Here is a 23,786-nt window from a genome sequence, read left to right as displayed (position 1 = left end):
CTCATCCCTCAGGAATCTGAAAGGAAAAACTGCACTCAAGTGTCTCATATACCCGGGCTTGATATATGGCTCATAGTAGAATCTGTCTAACAGCTGGCGTTTACTCCATTCCTCCCCTACATTTGGTATCCCAGTGGCCTGAGCAATAGTCTCAGGTGACAAGGTGAAATTCACTCTGGCAAGGTTTACATGACCATCCTGTAAATGTAGAACAAATAAACGGACTAGTTCCCGGTGATGCTGGATTTGTGAGATCAGCTCACAGTGTTCGAAACATGATTGATACCGAAAACAATCCATTGTAAGTGGACAAGCTTGCAATTGAGCCAAAGAAGTAGGCTCCTCCCTGACATGCTGACCACTTTTGCCACCTTTATGATACCTCCTTGGAACATTTACCTCCGGTGTAGAATCACTATCATAGTCCTGCTCATAGACTGACTCGGTCTCTGACATGTCTTTGAAAACAAGATAGCTGAAATATATATGCTGATGTATAAATTGCGTGCACACTTGCCTGTAAACTGTTCTTTTGCTCTAAAAACGCTGTGACCAAGGGGACACAAATGCACAAGGGAGTATTAGGAAAGGGGAAGCATTAGGGAATTAGGGGAATTTGGAAATAAAAACAAGGGACTTAGAGCAGGGAAGGGAAATGATAAGGATAATGTGTTTTGTAATATAGGTGAGGGACTAGGATTTTGAGGGATTATAGTGTACGATGAAAGAGGGAATTAATGGGGAAAATAAGGGTGAACTTGGGAATGGGAAACAAAGGGAAAGGGAGAAATAATGACAACCTTGGTTACACTGTTTTTGAAACCCTTACAGCAATTTTTTGCATTAAAACCCTACAGCAATTTTATTGACAATGAGGGCTTTCCACTTGGATTTCTAAGGCAAACATATCATGAACCTATTACATTTATCTTTCAAAAACCAAGCACAAGTGATGGATGTGAGCCTACCTGCAATTTTGTGCGGAGAGGAGGCGAGTTCATGCGTTTCTAATCAAATTTTGGGCTTAAACCCCAGTGCGCCGCGCGCCTTACCCAACGCGTCGCGTGCCTCTGATGTGCCGCGCGCGTGTATTTTTACACTGCAATTTTTTGCCTGATGCGCCGCGCGCCCCTGATGCGCCGCGCGCCTAGTCCAATGCGTCGCGCACCCCTGAAACTGCTCCAACTTCCTCACAAACTCACAATTTCGCTTTGGAATGATGTTCTTCACTCTTGGCATGCAAAATGAGTTCAAAATGTCATGAAATATCTTTCTAAAGACTCCCTTTTGATTTTTGCTTGGTCCATGACCCATTTTGTAATGTTTTGTCGTTGACACTTTTTCAGGATTAATAGACTTCTGACCTTTTTGGTTTCCTCCTTAAATTTGATTGAAATGATGATTTTCTTTGCAATTTTTTGCAGGGATAGCTGTGATATGATCTGGCAAAGGAGACCAAGGCTGCGCTTGGACGTTTCAAGAACTAAAATTTTTGAAGATTTTTACAAAAATGAGATGGCGACTCATCAGTCCGCATGGGGTAGCTCAAGTGGCAATGGCCGTGGAAATGAAGTCTCACCGAACCGGAGATCTTGGGTTCGATTCTTGTGCTACCCTCCCTGGAAATGGGGTGAATAACGGACATGTAAAAACTCGAAAATGAGAAGGTCCCACCTAAGCTTACAAAAAAAAAAAAGAGATGGCGACTCATCTTCAAAATAGAGTTTTGAAGAGAAGTCCTAATTTATCTGTATAATGATGAAAATTATTGAAGTAACCACCTATCGAGGGCATCCCTCTGGCCTGCTGGTCTTCTTAGACTTTGCAAAACAAGACTGACTCAACCCAAGACCTAATGACCAAGAACCATTGTTATGACCCAGAAATTTGAAACAGGACTGTACATGACCTTTGAAGACTTGTTTTTATGAATAGACCTGAACCAGCAGTGCCAAGCACCAGGGGAATGAGTAACACAAGCCATTCCGTCAGAGTTATGGCATGCCTAACGAAATGCAACTAATCGAAACTGATGGGACACCTAAACATGAAATGCAAAAAAGAGCTTTGATCTCTGACGGAGGGATAACTAGACCGACTCTAACAGGCACCTCAGACTCCACCCTCCACTAAGACAATACATCAATATTCTCTAAGGAAATGGCATCTAGATCCATTGGTGCTTCTATTTGCTTCACTCGAAGTCGGATATTGTAATGCACATACACTAAATCATTAAGGTGTGTGAACACCAACCTGTAAGAGTGTCAAAAAAACTAATGAGTCTTGAGTCTAGACTCTTGACACTTGAGGGTCATAAATTAAAAATTTTAAATTACAATAAATGTAATTGCTCAATTGAAGGTTGAAGCTCAAAGTTATACTTGTTGCGCTTTTTTCCGTGTATTTTCTCAAATACACACCAAATGCGCTCACACCCTGAAGAGCTACATGTTTGACTCAGGATTCTTATGGCCAATTTCAACAAATTTAGTGCCCTTGCACCATAGCTTCGCCACCAAATATCTACAACAAAATAAAGAAATAAAAAAGTCAAAAACTTAAAACATAACTAAGCTTTCAAATAAAAGTTACATAATTGAACTTTAAAAATCTAGAATTATAAATAAGGAAATTCTAAATTGAAAATTCTAATGAGTGATGACTTATCACTTACGTGGCATGAAGAGGGTCCTTTCCCTAATAGCATCATCAAAGCCAAATAGGCCAACATAATCCCGATAAAACTGTATCTCGCGATTGAATTTGCTACCAAGCTCAGGATCGGGTACCATCCTCTGAATACAGGAATGGATCCATTCCAGCGCCTCGCCATCAAAATCAAAGGCGCATTTGTATGAAAATGCGGAGTTGAGGAAGAGTGTTGTGCATGAATGGGTCAATGAAGCATCCTTGTCCACCGACTACCAATCACATCCCATAACATCATATGCCTATCAAGCCCAGCAGAACCTTTGTCTGCATAATAAGAACGAATGGCCTCCTTGGCCCTATCCATGACCTCATACAAATAAGCCATTGCAAGCTTGTCCCCATCTACCAATCTCAGAACCTTTACTATAGGTTCACTAACTGAACACGCTTCTTCTACTCCCTACCAAAACATGTCAGAGTACACCATCTTTGCAATGGCTCTCCCATCTTGTCTCCTGCCGTATCTACAATCATGCCACTCATCAAAAACAAACATTTGCTTCAACTCGAACTAGCACTGAAGCAAAGACTGAAGAGTAATAAAGTTGGTGGCAAAACATGTGATTGCAGGATGCTGCGACCTTGTTTCTAGTGTATCTCCTCATGAGGCTAAGAACAAAAGCATGGTTATAAATAAACTTGGGGACGCTCCTAGCCATATCAATCACCTCCTTGATGAAGGAGAGTTTCCCCATATCCTCAAGCAACAAATCGATACAATGTGTTGCACACAGACTCCAGAATAATGTGCGGTGCCTCTCCATAAGCATTCTGTCAACAAACACATAATTAGTTGCATTGTCTATTATGACTTGCACCACATTTTACACACCAATCTCGCGAATGAACCCATCTAACAACTCGCATATCATTGTTGAATCTTTGATATGTGCTGATGCATCCACTAATTTAATAAGCATGGTACCTTTCGGAAAATGTACCAAGAAATTTAGAAGGGTCCTACCCTTCCTATCTATCCAAACATCAAACATCATTGTCCATACAGACACTTCCCATGTTTATTTCAACTACACCAATCTAGAGTTCATGTCCTGCTTTTTTGCTTGAAGAATTGGCCCCCGCAACTCCTCATATGTAGCACTTTTGTACCCTGGGCCCACAACAGCAATAGCATCACACATTGGCTGCCAAAATGGATTGGTTTTGGTGATGCTGAGAGGTAAGTCACTCTAGAAAAGACACCTCCCCATAACTCTATCTGCTTCTTGCTTCTCCTTTTTTTTAACAATTGATTTTATGGAAGGTTGTGCTCCATGTCCTATTCGTGGAACAAAAAATGATGACCTCGCACTAGCAGTAGTAGGTGATGCTGTGGAGCCCCTCCCACTACCCTCAGCCTCAAAATCAGAAGAAGATATCCTAAAAAATCTACCTGCATGTTCAGCCTTGTTTCTTTCTGCCTCTTCCTTCTTTCTGTTTTTTCATCAATTGCTTCAAGAGCTTTTTGTATAAGCTCCGGACTAGACATTGTACAAAGCCCAACATCATGTCCAGGGAGTCTAGACAAATGGTATTTCAATCGCGTAACCCCTCCTGTCATCCTAGTCCCACACAATTTGCATGATAGATATGCTCGATTTGTCCCACCATCATGCTCCCCATACTCCCATGATTTCTTTAAGATAGCCTTGCCAACCTTCTCTTCAGTGATTTCTCTTGCTCTTGCTTGGGCTTTGTCTTCACCTCAGCTCTAATACCATGTTAAATTATGGTATATTCTATGCTTAGAGCAGTTTACTTCTTTTACCTTTTATTAGTCACTGATTAGCAATCACAACATAAAGTAAAGTGCAGATAGAACATTAAACGATCGACAGAACACAAGCCAAGACAAGAGACACAAGATGTGGCGGCTAGCCAAGGACAAACCCCAATGTGGGGAAACCCTTTGATCAAATCTTCTTTTATCTTCAATAGTTCAGCACAGAGAGAGAGAGATAGTACAATATCACTAATCAGTGATTTACAACAGCAATAATGAAACCCTTGGACAGCAATAGTAAAAGTGATCAATCAACTCCCAAAATGTCTTCAAGACAACCTAGGAGAACTCGGTCTCCAACAGAGGTAGTGGCAGCCCAAAACAGTCAAGGTAAGATGGTCAAAACAGCAGTGCATGCTACAGCATACTGCAGCCAGCCCTAACCAGATAACGCAGTCATAAATGTGCCCTTAAACAGTCAACGCAGACCTGTTCAGCACTTCGGCTAGCCTAGGAGAGGCTGCCCACACAAGGCCGCAGTCAATGGAGGCAATGTGCTGGTCAACGCAGGCCTAAACCATTTGCTGCACCTTCCTGCGTCCTTGCTGCCCTAGCTGTGTCCTCTTTCCCATGCTGCCCTAGCTGCGTCCTTCTCTTTCCACGCTGCCCTAGTTGCGTCCTCTCTCCTTCGTATACCCAAGAGACAATGGAAGAGATAAGAGGTAAGATGAGTTGAGATAATGATTCAACCTCTCCTCTATTTATATGCAACACTGGGCAAGAGTGCCACACACTTAACTGCTGGCCGACCTTGACAATTTGTCAAGTGATTACTAATAAATTCATATCTCCACAAATATTTGACGGAATTGGATGATCTTTAGATCAATCCTACACCTCTCGACAAGAGGAATCTAGGAAAAATATCAGCTGCCATAAATGAGGTGACCCACATGGAGTTTGGCCCTAGTTGCCAATTTTAACAATGTCACACATCAATGGTTGCTAGATTCACTCAGTTACAGTCATGTATTGGTTTTGCTATTCATGCATTGAAGCTTACAGGATTTGCTTATCTCACTCCTATGAATGGCAACTCAACATCTCTTATGTTCTGTTCGCCATTATGCAAACCCTGTATATCGATGACAGTGTTACATTCTTGTTCACAATCGAAGTTGTGAACAAGACAGATGTAAATCGTGGATTCCTTATCTTTGAAGCAGCTACAGTGGATCTAGGCATCATCTCATGATGATCATTTGTGGAGGTATGCAAGAAACATCTAATCAGTTAGCTAGTGTTTATGACTTGTTGTGAAGTATTCAACTCTTGTAAACAAATCAAGATGATTTCAATATTCAGTCCTGATTTGAGGCTCCAGTAGTAATGACTGTAACAACTATAGTTACATCAAGGTCTGCATGGCAGTAAGAATATTTATCTTGCAAAATTGAATGTGTGTCAACATCTGCTTTGTCATCATCACCCACTAATCAAAAGTATAGTGGCACTCCTTTTTGCAAGAAAGAAGATCGCAGTTGTTGTGTGGAATGACATCAAAGGTATTGAAGACCCTCTTATGAGGGTCGAGTATGATGTATTGAGCTCTGGGAGCTCCAAGGGAGGCGCGGGGTACTTCTTGGAGCAAATTGCGACCACAGGGTGACTCACCATCCCCTGGTGGTGCACTATGTACAGGGTGAAAGGTTCAACCTTCCCTTGTGACACCCCATGGTGACTGTGGAACAGGATGATTAGTTCTCCTATGGGCCAGGATGATTAGTTCTCTGTGGCGACTATGGAACAGGATGATTAGTTCTCCTATGGACCACGATGATTAGTTCTCCTGTGGCGACTGTTGGACAGGATGATTCGTTCCCCTGTTGACAGGATGATTAGTTCTCCTATCGAGGCATCCTACCCATGCAGTCTGGGACTCATGGGAAGTACCTCTCATCTTATCAATGAGCAGGGAAATGGGGTTAGGGACCATAGTAGTACTATCGATGGACGCATCGTCGTATCTACCGTACTCCCTATGCTAGGATGACCTCCATTGATCTGGGAACAGTGAGAGTGATATGACACACTCTGAGACTGACTTCGAGTCAGTGAAGGATGGTATGATACATCCTCGATCATTTCTTCTTCTTCATAGTTCGAGCAGAGTAGAGCAGGGCCAAGCTGTGCAGGGCAGTGCATTTGATGGCTACAATAGTAGCAACAGTCAGACCGACTGCAGATGGAGTTCTCCCTAGTTGAGAGGGAGTGTTAAAATTGGCAACTAGGGCCAAACTCCATGTGGGTCACCTCATTTATGGCAGCTAATATTTTTCCTAGATTCCTCTTGTCGAGAGGTGTAGGATTGATCTAAAGATCATCCAATTCCGACAAGTATTTATGGAGATATGAATTTATTAGTAATTACTTGACAAATTGTCAAGGTCGGCCAACAGTTAAGTGTGTGGCACTCTTGCCCAGCGTTGCATATAATTAGAGGAGAGGTTGAGTCATTATCTCGACTCATCTTACCTCTCATCTCTTCCGTTGTCTCTTGGGTATACGAAGGAGAGAGGACATAGCTAGGGCAGCGTGGAAAGAGAAGGACGCAGCTAGGGCAGCGTGGAAAGAGAAGGACGCAGCTAGGGCAGCGTGGGAAAGAGGACGCAGCTAGGGCAGCAAGGACGCAAGAAGGTGCAGCAAATGGTTTAGGCCTGCATTGACCAGCACATTGCCTGCATTGACTGCGGCCTTGTGTGGGCAGCCTCTCCTAGGCTAGCCGAAGTGCTGAACATGTCTGCGTTCACTGTTTAAGGGCACATTTATGACTGCGTTATCTGGTTAGGGTTGGTTGCAGTATGTTGTAGCATGCACTGCTGTTTTGACCATCTTACCTTGACTGTTTTGGGTTGCCACTACCTTTGTTGGAGACCGAGTTCTCCTAGGTTGTCTTGAAGACATTTTGGGAGCTGATTGATCACTTTTACTATTGTTGTCCAAGGGTTTCATTACTGTTGTTGTAAATCATTGATTAGTGATATTGTACTATCTCTCTCCCTCTGATGAACTATTGAAGATAAAAGAAGATTTGATCAAAGGGTTTCCCCACATTGGGGTTTGTCCCTGGCTAGCCGCCACATCTTGTGTCTCTTGTCTTGGCTTGTTTTCTGTCGATCGTTTAATGTTCTATCTGCACTTCACTTTATGTTGTGATTGCTAATAAATGACTAATAAAAGGTAAAAGAAGTAAACTGCTCTAAGCATAGAACATACCATAATTTAACAGATGTTAATGAGAGTAAGACTGTAGTCATAGATAAGTGAGTCCAGTTCTGTAATTAAAAACAAATTGTTCACGCTAATCCAAAGGAATTGAGCTCGGGCCATTCAATTAACCCAACGTGCAATACTAACCCCTTTCGACTAAATATAATAGTTTCGTCATCCTTTTGACTTTCCATACCAGAAACTTTCCATACTGAAGAGTTTAAATCTTACAGAATTATATACCGGAAAACCATCAATTTTATGACACGAATGAATTTATCAATTGTACCTCACAACCTTGAGAGCCGAGAATGAACCCCAGATTTGAAACCATTTAAATTCCAACGAACCAATAAAAAAAAACCAAGTAGCTCAGAATTCGGGGGAGTCGGCCTGAATGAGATAAAATGGCCGATATGAAGAATTAGTGGTGAATCGAGGGTTCAATCTGCCTTGGACTTCATTCTTGGTTCATCAGTGTATGATGCCACAGAGAATTGTCAATACTCCTTTTGAGATTGCTCATTACTCTTGGGCTTGTCCTCTCCTGGGCTTTGATACCATGTCTTGTTCTGTCCTGGGCTCTGATACCATGTTAATTTTGAGTTAACCTGTTCTTTGCTTAGATCCGATACTTCGTTAGCCCATAATTAACTCCATTAATTCATTGGCATTAACCATTAACTTATGGCAGTAATTCATGAAAGAACATTCAACATAAATGCAGAAGACAAGCCAAGATAAGAGAACACAGTAATTGGCAAAAGCCAGGGATAAACCCCAAGATGGGGAAAACCCTTGAACAAATCATCTTATTATTAACATCGAATGTTCAGCAAAGAGAGAGTACAATGATTTAGAGTCAGAGTGACTTGCCAATCTGAAGATCCAAACAGAAGTCAACTAGGTTCTGGATAGGGTTGCTTATAACCCACTGTTGTTTCATTTAATTGATCCAAAAACCCTCCTTACTACTGCGGCTTTCTTTGACAAACATGAAACTGCCCTTCGCTGGCTCCGAGAACTGATCTGTACCCATCTTAAGCTTCTCAGTCCTTCTGTCTATGCTGGTGCAGACCTGTAGACGTATCTGAAATCATAGTTCTGAGGTGCAGCGAAATAAAGGGAGAACTTTGTGAAGACAATACTGAAACCCGACTTCATTTTTTGTTCATGAATTCAGACCTGTAATGACAAATTTGCCCATACAAGATGCTCAGAGATTTCTTCAAGACCTGCGGCTATCCTTCAGAAGAATCTCGACCCTTATTGCAGAAGAAAGAACCAGAACAAACAGCCCTTCGACCTCCTCAAGTGCATGGCTACCTTAGACACAAATTGGAGCTCCTTTGATGTGTGAAATGAGGATGGAGGTTGCCCTTATATACAATTTGACATGACGATTTTCCCTTATGGAGGAGAAGTTGACCTTGACATTTGGAGGCAAATTCAAAATTTTCAATTTTTCCCGCCTTGATAGGGTTTTGACTTATAGAATTTCTTTTGAATAAATAAATATTTTTCCTTATCCAAATTTGATGATCTTTAGATCAAATTTGGTCCTCTCGAAAAGAGGAATTCAATGCCACGGTTATCTTCCCCAAAGGAGCTAACCAAAGTGCAATTTGGCCCTAGTTGCCAGTTTTAAATGAAATGAACTTGATGATGCATTCTTTAATGGATTCAAAGAGACTCCTAAGAGTCTTGAGACCTTCCTTCATGTATCTTGCCATTGGAGAGGGAAAGAGATGATAGCTGCTATAAGAATGTCTTCAAACAAGAGTGCCAACAAGATGTGATCTTTAAGGTTTCTTCCTTCACCTTAGCTCTGATACCATGTTGAGAAACCAAATGCAAGTAGATAATGATGATTTCTCTTAACTTGATAATTACTTGTGAATGTTTGTTGGCTTTTTATTAAATATTATGTTCTCTTCATCAAGCAATTACCAAAAACATAAAGATCACAAAGAGACAAAGAACACTAGAAATTAGGCTCCAAGCCAGGGCAAAACCCCACAAGGGGGAAAACCCAAAAATCCTCTTCTTATAGAATCAGATCAAAGTGAGATATCCAAGACCCAAGACTAAGACCAAGATTGTCACACAGTTCCCAAGTTAGCCCTCCTCCAAGTCTCCTCCAACAAAGTCAACACTAGTCAAACTTTGTCAAATCTGGTCAAATCACAAAATTTCAGACCTGCAGTTCGAACTTGTAATTTCGCAGAGATGCCCCAGAACCTTTGCACGTGTGAACAGAAACAAGCTAAGAAATCCAAATTTTCTTTCTCTTTTGACTTCTCTCTCTCTCCTATCACTTCGCTCCTTTTCTTCTTGTATTTCGGCATAGAAATCAACATGATGAGTGAGTGAGTGAATGAGATCAAATTGCCTTGTATTTATAGCTGTCTAGGAGGGTCAAATGGCTGCCACACAGGCCGACTTGTCCAAGGAGGGGCCGACTTGGTCTTGTGTTGACTTTTTGACTCAAGACAAAAATAAATTTCCTTTTCTTATAAAAAGTCCAAATGGGACTTTGACTCAATTACATTTCTTTGATTCATAATAAATTTTCTTTTGATTCAATTGACCCTATAAGCATGAAGAACATGCTTTGACTAGAAATAATAATGACGAATAAATAAATATAATAAGTACATTAATGATATATTTGTATTACATTATGAAGACCGACACTAGTTACATTTTCAAAATGAAGGAATCAAACTAAACCACTAGTAGGCTATCGGGCTATGTTATAACAGGGCCACTAGTAGGAAAAAGAGGTGCCATTCTTTTCGAGGGCTCTTTGTTCCATAGACAAGCAAAGTAGCCGAGAGGGATAGGGAGAGAGCACACATAGAGGATTTGTGCATTGTAGTAGCCCACGGGCCACAACCCTTACTTCTTTATACTCATAGCCATTTTCTATTCAGAGAAAGAGAGCAAAGCGACCTTACCTTCCAACTAGGTTTTCTCCCGAAATGATTTCCCAAGATATATCTTGAGTCAATTGTGGTTTGTGAGTTTTTATTTCATTGATTTCTATTTTTTGCATAATTATAATTTGCATGCATACAAAATAAACAATAATTAGCAGATACAGAACTCTAAGGAGAAATAAACCCTCATAGTGTAGATTTCTGATTTTCTAAAATATTTTAGAAGATTTGTTGTGACGAACTATCTTATGAAATATCCACGGCAATTTACAAATCACTTACGCCCCTTCTTCGCCCCCTACCACCTTCTCTTCATTGTCAAACAACAACTCCATTCTCTCCCTCCCTCTCCATGGACTCCCCTTGAGACACCCACAGTTAGACCCCTTAACTTTCCCTATCTTCATTCTCCCCACACCCCTCATTTCGCACTCTTCTCATCCCACCCCTTGATCCTTTCCATACCTCCCCATCCCCTCTTACCTATGCCTCCTTGTTACTCATGACCCCTAACTCAACCTTGTAAAAATTTCATCTATCACAGCAACTAGAAATTATTTTCCTAATTGTTAATTTATTTAACAATTTATTTGCAGTTTTCTACGACAAATATCAAATAACTCACGTGATTATTTTCACAAATAACATTGTGGAAGAAAATAGCGTTGGAAACTGAGAAAATACTAGCACACAAACATAAAAAAATATGACATCGTTATTTTTGGACAACTTGGGAAAACCGGTGTAGCAGTGAGGGTCTTTATTATTATGCAGCAGTGAAATTCTGAGTACAATCTATGGATGCCCAACTGGCAATCCAATCAGCAAGTATCTGACAAAAATAATTAGAGAGAAAATTCTCTCACCCCACAAGCAATCTCGACACTGACTTCGTAAGAAAAACTAGTAGTCCAAACCCCAACGTATGCCCTCTACGCAGTCCCTGCATTGCCTCTCACATAGGTGGCTCGAATCTGCCTCTGAGCAAGCCGTCTAGCCTGTCTCTACCACTGGAAGTGACTCTCCGGCCCTCTGGAATACTTTTCCGGCCTATGGAAGCCAAATCGACTTCCTCCCCAGCTAAATCAAATTGCTCTGCTTCAGCTACTGCGCAATCCTTGCGCTGCTTCTACGTGGATTAATTATGTCACTTGTTGCCTCTTCGAATCTAGAAAACTTCCTCCGGATCACTGTCCCTGCCCCTCATTGTCTCTACTTCAATCTCTGGCTCTCCGACAACTATTGTTGCTCTCTGGAAATCGATCTGCCAAGGAAATCGAACTACTAAAGTGTCTTCTCCTAGTGCCCATCAACTTCTTCTTATAATCCTCTGTTGGATCACCAACGGCCATGATTAAAACTTAATCACGGGCTAGGATCATCTTGAAGTCGATCCGTGTGAGTTTCTAGGCTATTCTCACCTTCACTTAATTAATTCTGATTAATTAACCAGTTTTGCTAAGTTTAGACTTGGGAAACATTAAAAAATAAGATAATAATCTAATGAAGTCATCTCTAGGTTGAATTTCCAAAAACGATTTCTAGAATTTGGAGATCTTATGTATTCTAGCCTCTCCACCAAGTTTTGTGACTAGAACACATCTGATGCTACAGAAACTATCACTCCCTCTTATCGAGGACTGTGTTCTCTCTAGTCCTACACATCATGTCAGAACACCTTGTCTCTGTATCACCTCCTGTCACGTTGTTGATGTCTCGCTGGTACTACCCTCCAACTACTACGCAACTTTGATGCTACATCTATGCTGTTGCTGACATTGTTGTACTGCGGCCAACTCTGCATCTGCACTACAACTCCCTCTCATTTGTTGTTGCTGCAATTGCAACTACTGCAACTAAGAACCATCTAAAATACTGAATCAACTGTGTTCAGTATGATGCATTTGTCTCCAGAGTCTCTGATTGGTACTAGCATTTGCACTGTCACTGAAGAATTTGCGTTGCTGCCAACTCTGCACTCAGCCACTTGCTCTGTTGTCAACACTGCACTGTGCTCCTCAGTATCTGACTGCTACTAGTCTACAACTGTCACTCTAGTACTGACTGCATCAACTGCCACTGATCCATCCTACTATTGAATATTGTGGGCCCCCATAGCCAAGTAATGATCCCGAAGGTGGAATCCTCAAGGACCCTGCCCAATCTTTGTAGCTATTTGGGCCCACAACACCAAATCACACCACCTCACTCCTAGAGATATATCTGCGAACATAGCAAACTCTTCCTCTAGCCTAGAGGAAAGCTTGTCTTTTTCCGCGGATGCTGCCTGCGGGTCCTGCTTCTCCTGCTTGTCCTTCTTCCTGAGAGGACACTGGGTACTGTAGTGGCCAAACTTGCCACCCCTGAAGCACTTCACCTTCAACAAGTCCTTCTTCTTCTTCTTCTACTCCCCCTGCCCTTCACTGGGACCCTTCGATGCAGGCCCAGGTTCTCCTCTTCCTTCTCACTCTTCACAGCCTTGTTGTTGCTACCATTGATGGTGCTCTTTACTAGAGCTCGCCTCAATTCCTCTTGCTGCAAATTAGCCCATATTTTGTCCCAACTAGGCAAGGTGTCTCTGCCCAATATGCTTTGGAAAAGCACTTGCAAGTCCTCTGAGATACTATTTAGTGTCAATCGTACAAGCTCTGTGGGTTGGGGTGCCTCCCCAATGGCTGACAGTTGATCTCGAACTTGCTAAATCCGAGAGAGTAAGGGATCTATACCTTAACCCTTCTGCATCCTGATGGTTCTCAGCTTCTTTTGAAGAAACTCTTCCGCTACTCAGAAGAACTCTGTATAGCATGGAGAGAGCTACCCACATTTCCCTGGCAATATTCTTGCCAGAAATATGCGAGACTATATGATCTCAAACTCCATCCAAAATCATCCACTTGGCTTTCGCCATTTCATTCCTCAATTGATCTGCAACCTCAGGAACTGCTATCACATTGTCCACCTAGGCTTTCATGCCATATTCATCTAGAAGGAAGGACATCCTAGCCTTCCAGATGACATAGTTGGAGGCTCTCTCCAACCTATCCTAATCTCTAAGCCCTGTCATGGCCATCACCAAAGTTGTCTCCCTCTTTCCCTCTGTTTGGTTGTTGATTTGCTACACACACTCCTTTCTGGTGTGAGGAAATCTGAACTCAGCTACTACCAATCTGCAATCTAGAAAACCGGATTTCCATGACTCTAAATCCCATGAGAGAAATTTTCCCTCTGCTGTGTGTGCTTTTCTCTTCCACCCGACGCAAATTCTACTACTGCAAAGCCCTCTACGTCCAACCAGAAATCTGCTCAGCAAAAATCTAAGTTGTTGTTGCTCCCTTTGATTGTTGGAATCACTATCCCGGGCAACTCGTCTTTTCTGCAACCCTGCAACTAAAAATCGAATTTTTGCCCCAGCAATTTGGCCTACATATCAATGAACTGCACAACCTCTAGGAATTTTGGTCTGTTACTCCCTCTGAGCAATGAAATTCTCTTCTTTCGCTTCTGAACTTCTCGGCAAATTACTCACACTCTGATACCATGTGAAAATTTCATCTATCACAGCGACTGGAAATTATTTTCCTAATTGTTAATTTATTTAACAATTTATTTGCAATTTGCTACGGGAAATATCAAATAACTCACACAATAATTTTCACAAATAAAACTACGAAAGAAAATAGAGTTGGAAACTGAGAAAATATTAGCACACACACACACACAGAAATATGACACCGTTATAACAGGAAAACCCAACTTGGGAAAACCGATGCAGCAGTGAGAGTCTTTATTATTATGCAGCAGTGAAATTCTGAGTACAATCTATGGATGCCCAACTAGCAATCCAATCAGCAAGTATCTGACAAAAATAATTAGAGAGAAAATTCTCTCACCCCACAAACAATCTCGGCACTGACTTCTTCAGAAAAACCGGTCGTCCAAACACAAGCGTAGGCCCTCTGCGCAGTCCCTACGCTGCGTCTCACAGGTGTGGCTCGAATCTGCGTCTGAGCAAGCTGTCTAGCATGTCTCTACTGTTGGAAGTGACTCTCCGGCCCTCTGGAAGACTTCCCGGCCTCTGGAAGCTGAATCGACTTCCTCCCCAGTTAAATCGAACTACTCTGCTTCAGTTACTACGCAATCCTTGCGCTGCTCCTACGTGGATCACTTCTATCACTTGTTGTTGCCTCTCTGAATCTAGAAAACTTCCTCTAGATCATTGTCCCTACCCCTCACTGTCTCTACTTCGATCTCTGGCTCTCCAGCAACTACTACTGCTCTCTGGAAATCGATCTGCCATGGAAATTGAACAACTGAAGTGTCTTCTCCAAGTGCCCATCGACTTCTTCTTATAATCCTCTGTTGGATCACCAACGGCCAAGATTAAAACTTAATCAAGGGCTAGGATCATCTTGAAGTCGATCTGTGTAATTTTCTAGACTATTCTCACATTGACTTAATTAATTCTGATTAATTAACCAATTTTCCTAAGTTTAGACTTAGGAAACATTAAAAAATAGGTTAATAATCTAATTAAGTCATCTCTAGGTGGAATTTCCAAAAACGATTTATGGGTTTTGGAGATCTCGTGTATTCTAGCCTCTCCACCAAGTTTTGTTACTAGAACACATCCAATGCTACAGAAACTAACAAACCTCTATAATAGAGTCACCTCTTCAACACTTTTGAAAGCACCTACAACTCTACAACCTCTTTGCAGAACCCTCCATCCCCATTGCTACACCTACGACCTATATTGATAACTAAGAGGGGGCCAAACACCTTGAACTCCACTAAACAAACCATATAGTATTTCAACAAGGAAAAATGATGATCATTTCACAAACAACTCCACCATATGCCAACACAATAAGGAATTGTCACTTGGACAACTCTAGTACTGATTTAATATCCAAGAACAAGATAACCCTCCCCATAAATCTAGTTTTATTAGCAATTCAACTTCGAAATTTCAGTAAGTTAATGGAACAATTACAAGCAAATGTGTTATCCGATTCAAACAAAGTTGTGAAGATGGAGTCCAAGAACTTAAATCTCAGATAACTTATGGTCAAAAACAAAGCACAAGGAGCTCTTCATACCCTAAGAGATGTGTTACATGCAAATATATTAGACCTCAACTACAAGAACTTAAACGCATTGACTCATGGGCATAGATTACTCAAAGAAAGGGCAAGACCACTGTTAGATTTTGGTAGTAGTGGACAAGTGTTCTAGTCTTGATTGTGTCTAAGAGACTAAGGAACACGAGATCTCCAAAACCCAGAAAAGGTTTCGCAAGATAAGCTTGCGAAACGCCTTAATTAAATTAATTAATCAATAATTAAAAAATCTCTAAGTCTAACTTCGGAAAATTGATTAATTAATGGGAATTAATTAAGGATGATCTAGAATGCTCTAGAAAGTCACACAAATCGAGTCTAAGATGATCTTAGCCATTGATGAAGATCTAATCATGGTCATTGAAGCTCCAGCAAGAGATTAGAAGAGCAAGTCGATGGGATGGAGATAGACACAGAAGATACGATTGTGAGAAGAGGAGAGTGATTTCCTTGGCAAATCGAGCTATCCAATTGCAAAGATTCAGCAAAGAAGTGAGTTCAAGTTAGAGAGTGAGAGGCAGGAAAAGGGAGGCCGAAACTATTCTGCAAAGAGGCCAAATAGCCAGGGTGAGTAGCCAGAAATCCCAGTGGAAGTGCCAAAAAGGGAGTCAATTCAGTTGCTCGAGGCCGAGAGATTGTTGATTTGTGGTAGCATCAGATGTGCTTTAGCCATGAAAATTGGTGGAGAGGCTAGAGCACATAAGATCTCCAAAACCTAGAAATCGTTTGGAGAAATTCTACCCAGATGAGGAGATATTAAAATAATTAATATTTTTAATGGGGTCTGTTGACCTCTACTGGTCAACTACCCATGCAGTGCACCCCGTTTTTTTTGACAGAAAGAAGCAGCACCTGATCAGCATGTCCGTGCCATCCTGCCATCATCAGCAGCTTGATCATTTCAGTTGTAAACCCAGTCTGCATATATGAATTGTAAATAATCTAAGCAGATCAGAGTCTGTAAAGCTGCCTAGGTGGACCTAACTTTCTATGATAATCTATGTCCCGGAAGGTTTTTCGTCTCACCGATCCATGGATCGGCAGAGTTTTCCTTCAAACCTGACCCCAAAGCCGGGATGGATTTTGTCATTAGAACTTTAGGAAAATCCTAGTGTGTTAAATCTGCTAGATTATAGTTGTGTCGCAGAACTGGGTGTTTTGTGAGGGTCTGTATTAAATGGGTTTGTCCCTTAAGATGTAATTTTGTAAAAGTCATGATGTAATGTGTCCTGAGGGTCGAGAAATGTTTTAAATCCCCTCATGAGTCCTAAGTCCTAGGTCCTAGGTGATGTTTCCGAAGGCTTAGTTCAGTGATCCATTTTAAAATGAATTAAAAAAATTAAAAAATGAATAAAAATAATAAAATAATAAAAAATTAAAAAATAAAGCAAAAACCCTAACTAATAAAATAATAATATTTTAAGTTAATAAATCGACGGATGAGATCAAGAGATGTCTTGATCCTCATCAACGGTCGAGATCATTTCTACGTGGATCACTCGAACTAGCCGTTAGGATCATTTCCTTTATATAGGGTCTTAGGGGGTCATTTCAATGGATCTGATCTGTGAGTCTGTACTGAAAAGCTCTCTTGTAATCTGATTTTCTGTTTAATAAAAAGACTTTGGGGTCCAAATCGTGTTGGTGTTACTCTCTGGAATTGCTGTGAGATCTTTAATTTTCTGCATATTTCAGTTTTCAGCCATTAATCATAGCTTGTTTTTTAGAGTAGTGTGAGCACAGGTATCTTGTTCACCTGCTAGGGTTTGAGGGCTGCTAGGGTTTCTGAAATAATGGCAGGTATCTCCATTATTTCCTGAGATCTAGCAGCATTCTCTCTCTCTTTGCTGATGGTTGCTTGAGATGTGCAGGAAAACCTTTCTGAAGGAAATTGTGGGCGTTTGGGGAAGTTCTAGGCTGAACCAGCCGACTCCCACTGGCTTTTCTGTGCAGAGCCCAGCTGATTGTTCCCTGGGTTAATCATTCAAAGTTTCTTTTCTGTTTTACATTGAGAGATTTTCTTTCTGTTCACAGTGAAGTTCAAAATTTCTAATATATTGAAAACATTACTGCAATTATTGTCAAATCTGGCATTTCAGGGGCCAAAAATCTGTAAATTAATTAGCTGATCTAGGGTTTTAAATTTATTTTTTTTTTATTTAGGGTTTTGTTTTTGTGTTTGCAGCTGCAAGGTTTTCAGTGAGGGCTAAGCGAAATCATGCATACTTCGTTCATTTTCACTTCCTGCCTTCCTTGATCCTCACTGTATTGAGCATTATCAAGTGAATTTCGAATTTGTGTGTGTGCATCAAGTGGGGAAATCTGATTCAAACCAATAGCCGCTTCAGCTTTACTACTGCCTTTCCATTTCCCTCCTTCGCGTTTCAGATGATTAGTATCTGCCCTTTGTTTTATTTATCGTTGAATATCTGTTACCATAAGCGTTACATATCATTGCGGCTGTATAACAGATTATTCCAAAATCCATTTCAAGCCGCCGACAGTGATTGACGAAGTTCTGGTGAGGTAATTTGTTGCTGCGTAGATCATTCAAAAGCTCAGGTGGCAATCAAAATTCCGTCGGTATGCAGTGGACACCAATTATCAAAGGGAGATCGAAAATCCTTCAACGCATTGAAACATTCTGTCGGCCCAGTTTTCTGCCGTCACTGGCATTCCTCCGCGTGAGCTCTTCCGCCGACAAACTCCCTGCACATGTCCACACACAAATCAAAAAAGGGAAAGCGTTGAAACAATACCAGGCCAGCTTGGGTCTACATCCGTAGCAGGTAAATCGAATTTGTGCAATACGATCTCATCGTTCAGCGTTTTTTCTTTTCGACATGGATATAGCTGCGTTTTTGGTTTATTTCGATATGCATAGGTTAGTTTCGTTTTCGTAGTTTTACTTTTTGGATTTTAAGTTTAAAAAAATTTTAAATGTTAGATTTTAAATTTCCAGATAGATCGTTCTTTTTTTTAGATTTTTCTAATAAGCAAAAAATAAAAAGGCTAGCGTAGGTCTTAATTAGATTTTAATTTATTGTTGTAGTTTAGTTTAAAGTTCTTTTTATTTTTTATATAGTTAGTTTTCATAAAAGATCAAAAAAAAAAAATGTTTATAATTTAGGCTTAGGTTTATATTTTTTGTATATTTAGTGTTTTAGATTTTAGTTCGAATAGATTTTAAGTTTTAAGTTTTATATTTTTTAGATTTTTTTAATTTTCCTTCCTTATAATATAAAAAAATAAAAAATATTTTTAAAGGGATTCTTAGGGTTTTAGTTTAGATTTAGAATTTTGTTTTCGTAAAAATAAAAAAAAATAAAAAATAAAAAAAAAAAAAAAAAAAAAAAAAAAAAAAAAAAAAAAAAAAAAAAAAATTTGAAAATAAAAATTTTGTGGAAAAATTATTTTGCCAGTTTCAGTGGTTTTTCATGTTATATTTTTCATGCTGAGATATAAATTTTCAAGTCGATATCTGGTTAATGATTTACGATTCTCGTGGTGTTTTAAAGCATCTATCTCTTCAAAGTTTTCTGTTGCTGGATATCGTTTTGGTCATTTTAAGAGCATTGTGATTTAGCTCATGATAGATGATTACTGTTCGTGGTCCATATTTTTTTATATCATTTAATAAGTAATCGTTTTAACCACAATCTCTTAAGGCACTGGTCCGTTAAATTAATCAAATCCATCAAGTGCTTTCATATCGTATCTCGTGTCTCCCAACCAACTGGTCGCCAGTTGGTCTCATCATCTCACAGGGACTACCCCCCTTAGCCGCAGGAGACAGGCTTAAACGGAGGGATCGGGGATCAGAGTGACAGCCCCCGGTCTGAGCGTTGTCGTGCCAATCTGCGCGACAACAAGGTCCTAAGTATAAACTTAAGAAAATTAAAATATTAATGTGCATTAATATAATTTTGAGTTAGAAGGTTCCAAGAGACGACGATCGAGCCAAATCTAATCTTAGTCATTGATTAGGGACTTAATCTCTGCGGTTGAAGACTCAACAGGAAAAGTATAAGAGGAGGCTTAAGGGTCAGTTGGAGACACACCAAATTGATCAGTCAGTTCAATTTTTTGGAGCAGGGTTCACTGAGAGAATTGAACCAGTGATCTGTTGCAACAATGGGCAGTTCGGCACGAGGCCGAGAATACATAGCAGAGAGGCAGAGACAGTGCCAAAGAGACAACGCAAAGCCTGGGAAGGCTGAGGAGGTCAGCGTGGGTGACGCAAAGGGCCAGAGGGCTGACACAGAGAGCCAAGCGACTGACGCAAAGGCATCAGTAGCTGCGCAGAGGCATCTGTAGCTGCACAGAGGCTAGCAAAGCTGATGCAAGGCCAAGAGGCAGCACTGGAGATTTTCATGGGGCAGACTGGAGCTGAGAGGGTGACGCAGTCCCTAGCAAAGTGACACAACACAATGGAGAAGCTTGGAGCAGCTTTCGTTGTCCAACTAAGGAGCTGCCATAGTTGTTGTGGGATCGATCATCCGGTGACTGATCAACCGGAGTATCTGTCTCCGGGGAGAGGTACTTCTGTCGAGGGCATCCTCTGTTGGGTGAGCCATTTCTAGAACCCTAGTTGTATTCAGAAACTACATAATAATAAAACCCTCATATCTGCTACACCGGTTTTCCCGCATTGGGTTTTTCCGAGGATGATTGTCCAAAAATAACAGTGTCCCTTGTGTTATTATCTCGGTTATTTCAGTTGCTGATCTGTATATGTGTTAAGGTTGCATTTGTGTTTATTTTCTGTATTTATATTTATAAATAACTTGTTAATGAAAAGAACAAGTAGGAGAAAATAAACCAGGTAATGCAGTAGGGATTTCTAACATGTCAGACTTAGAAATTTCAATAGAGATCACCCAGAAGACAGAGGGAGTAATTTCCAGAGGTCGAGGGAGGTTGGACGTCTTAGTTAGAGCCAAGTAGCAGGCAGCACGAATTTTCTAGGCCAGTAGTGCGAGTTCCGGGGAGGCCGAGTTGCCAAAGGAGAGAACAAGCAAGTCATAAGAAGGTTGAATTGTATTGCAAAGGGAGAAAATTCTCTCCCAGTATTTCGCCAATATTTTCCTGAGTATTGCCAGCTTGGGCATCCAAATATTGTACTTGTATTTTACTGCTACATAATAAAAAAATAAAGCCTCATCTGCTACACTAGTTGTCCCTTCGGGGTTTTCTCGGGGACGTTAGTCCAAAAATATTAGAATCGATTTTTATTGTGTGTGCATATATTTCTCATTTCTAGTTTATTTTCCGCAACGTTTTTATGTTGAAGATTGCAATTGTGAATTATTCATTAATTGTCGTAAACAATTAAACTGCTAACAGTTAGAAGAATAATATCCAGTAATTGCAATCAAGGAATTTTCACAACCACTCCCCTCACCAAGGCGGAGGAAGTCGTACATGCTAATATCATGGAAGAGAGTACTACAGGGATTCGCAAATTGAATTTGAAGGTCAGGGGGCTCTTTGCACCTTTACCCCCCATCCCCCCAAAGCCTTACAAGTAGAAATTTCATTCCTCCTACACAACCCAAACCTTCTAAGTATTGGCCTCAAGAGGGCTTAGTACGGATCCAACTCCACCCCCTTTCTTCACTTCATATCCTCAAGAGACAAGCTCCAAGCCAAGTGGAAGTTCTTCTCTACTAGTCATAGGATCTACCTAAACAAGGATCTCACCAAATCACAAGTTGGGAGCTCAAATGTTGCTCTAGGTAACAGGTTGGAGCAGCATGACAAGCAAAAAAATGGGAAATCTTTATTGCCCTTGGGTTAATCATTTGAGACTCCCTTATTCCTGAGTTGACCTAGCTCAGGTACTCCAAATTACGATCCCATTGAGAGAGGCAACAAAAATCGAGGGTTTCAATTAGTTCAAATGGCAATTGGACATTTTCATCATCATCAAGCATGATATTTTACACTTGGTTCATTGGTTGGTTATGTAATCAAGTTGTTGGGATACCCCCCACAACTAGAAGTTGGCCTAAAGTGAGATGAGATTGTGCCAAGCTGACAATAGGTACACCTCCTCTGTGCTTACTTCTTAGCACCTTGACCAGACCCTGCTGAGGCTACTAATCCAGGTAGTAACAACCCCATTAAAACCCAAAGTGATTTTGAAAATTAGAAAACTAGCTCAAAGAACCAAATGTATGCTTTGTAAAATGAATGGCATATATAAGAAGGACAAAACTGAACATTGCAAGGGGAATGAAGCCCAACTCTACACCAATTTTGCATCTTCTTTGTACTAGTAATATAAATAGCTTTTATTTACAAAAAAAGGTAAATTATTGACCCAAAAATTGTCAGATGCTCTATCTTTTAAATTCTTGAAAAAACAAATTGAGAACCACTTTAATATATTGCATTACTGCTATTTGTCACCATATCAAAGTGAGTAGATTCCCTATATATTTACATTAATAGAAAAAATCATGTGCAAGTAACTACGATCAAGTAAACAAGACGTAGTAGCCACTTATTTATAAGTAATAACATGCTTTTCAAATTATGGAAAATAAAGATATGAAACATAAAACTGAACAATCAAAACTTATCAAAGATTACGTAAAGTTCATAAACTAGAAAAATAACATCAAGATTTCCTGTTCGGTAAAAATTTAAAAACCTACCTTACAACGAAACCAAGCTCCACGAAAACCTACTAAATGTGACTTTGACTCTGCCTCTTGTCCTTTCTCGAAAGGAATTCTCTGCAGCATATCCATATTGGAAAATGGAAACAATTTTGAAGCCCTAAAATATAACATAGTTATCATAAGCACATTTTGCATCAAAAAATCATTTTTCATAACTAAAGAAGAAACTCTAACCCATTAAAAAAGTAAAGCCAATGTTAAGTATGTGAATCATCATATTACAAAAGATCTGAGAGTCACGTTTCATTGATCCTTTCATAGATCATTAAAATTTAGTGCTCTTCAATAGATATTTGTTGCTCAAGTTTGACCACAATGAACATTAACAGCACTGTAGCCAGAACCATATAGTTCAAACCAAACTGACTGATTTGAACCTGTTTTTGGGGGCAGTCAGCCACCGACTCATCCTGAATCGACCAGCTCAACCCAAATCAATCAATAGACTAGTCTAGCATTGAAACATGTTGGTCCCAATATGCTAATATACCACCTAATCGAATTTATTTAAAAAAAAAATCAGCCAGCCCCCCTAAAACCCTAAACCCAATGTTCTAAATACAACCCTTTGCCCCATATGCTTTTCATTCTAAGCATTTGAAGAAGGTAGAGTTATAAAATCCTCGAAGCTCAAAGCAAATTTCGAGTTAATTCGGAGCTAAGATGTGGAAAATTTTAGTGGAGAATTTTGTTTGAGGCAAAAACAATTGAGCAACACATCTGTGGCAAATCCCATAGTCTTGAACGAGATAGATTCCTCCTCGGAATGGGTCATGGGGAGTCATGTCATTTCCAAAGAACGTCTTCAACTAGATGGACTTGGAACCAATTCCACCACTGGTGATGTTGGTCTTGGTCTTGGACCTTAGGGGCAGCTACTCAAGAGGAAGGTACTCATGCAGCAGAGCATGAGGATGATCAAGACGTTTGAACAGGTGTTGTTACTAGTGATCTACTCTTGATATTTTGATAAGTCATGAATCATGACACATGACCTAGTATGTTATGTAGTCGTTTGATTATTGTAAGATGAATTATAGACTCTAGAGGTCATTTTGGAGCACCCACCTCTATGAAATCCTAGACAATGCTGTTAAAACTGCACCAGAACCAGTTGGACTGGTTGTGGGGGGGTTTCCGCATAGAACTGGCCCACCAAACCAAAAATGACTAATTCTATAAGGAATCAGTGTGAACCAGTCAATTCCATATAGTTCCATATAGGCACACATGGACCCACGAAATCCATTTTATTAAAAAAAAAATCAGTTAAATTACATTACAAAAAAAATAACTAAAACCCTAAACAGAATTCTAGACCTATACC

General features: G+C 40.3%; 1 protein-coding gene across 4 annotated transcripts in view; it reads right to left on the bottom strand.

The window, feature by feature from the left end:
- LOC149143195 (uncharacterized) overlaps positions 1 to 23,786 on the bottom strand; it is a 427,005-nt gene that overhangs the window by 354,295 nt on the left and 48,924 nt on the right. For 3 of the 4 annotated variants that reach the window (XM_089448074.1, XM_089448072.1, XM_089448073.1), the window contains exon 2: positions 22,433 to 22,556. The exons of the other annotated variant lie outside the window; for it this stretch is intronic. In XM_089448074.1, the coding sequence (XP_089304200.1) occupies positions 22,433 to 22,528 (96 nt within the window). In that variant the 5' untranslated portion in view covers positions 22,529 to 22,556. The remainder of the gene's footprint in view (positions 1 to 22,432; positions 22,557 to 23,786) is intronic. 4 annotated transcript variants of the gene reach the window in all.

The sequence above is a fragment of the Pinus tabuliformis genome, chromosome X (assembly GCF_031772625.1).
Source record: "Pinus tabuliformis cultivar Carrire ecotype Pingquan chromosome X, CPIR1, whole genome shotgun sequence".
Taxonomy (NCBI): domain Eukaryota; kingdom Viridiplantae; phylum Streptophyta; class Pinopsida; order Pinales; family Pinaceae; genus Pinus; species Pinus tabuliformis.
This window is presented reverse-complemented; position numbering and strand designations above follow the sequence as displayed.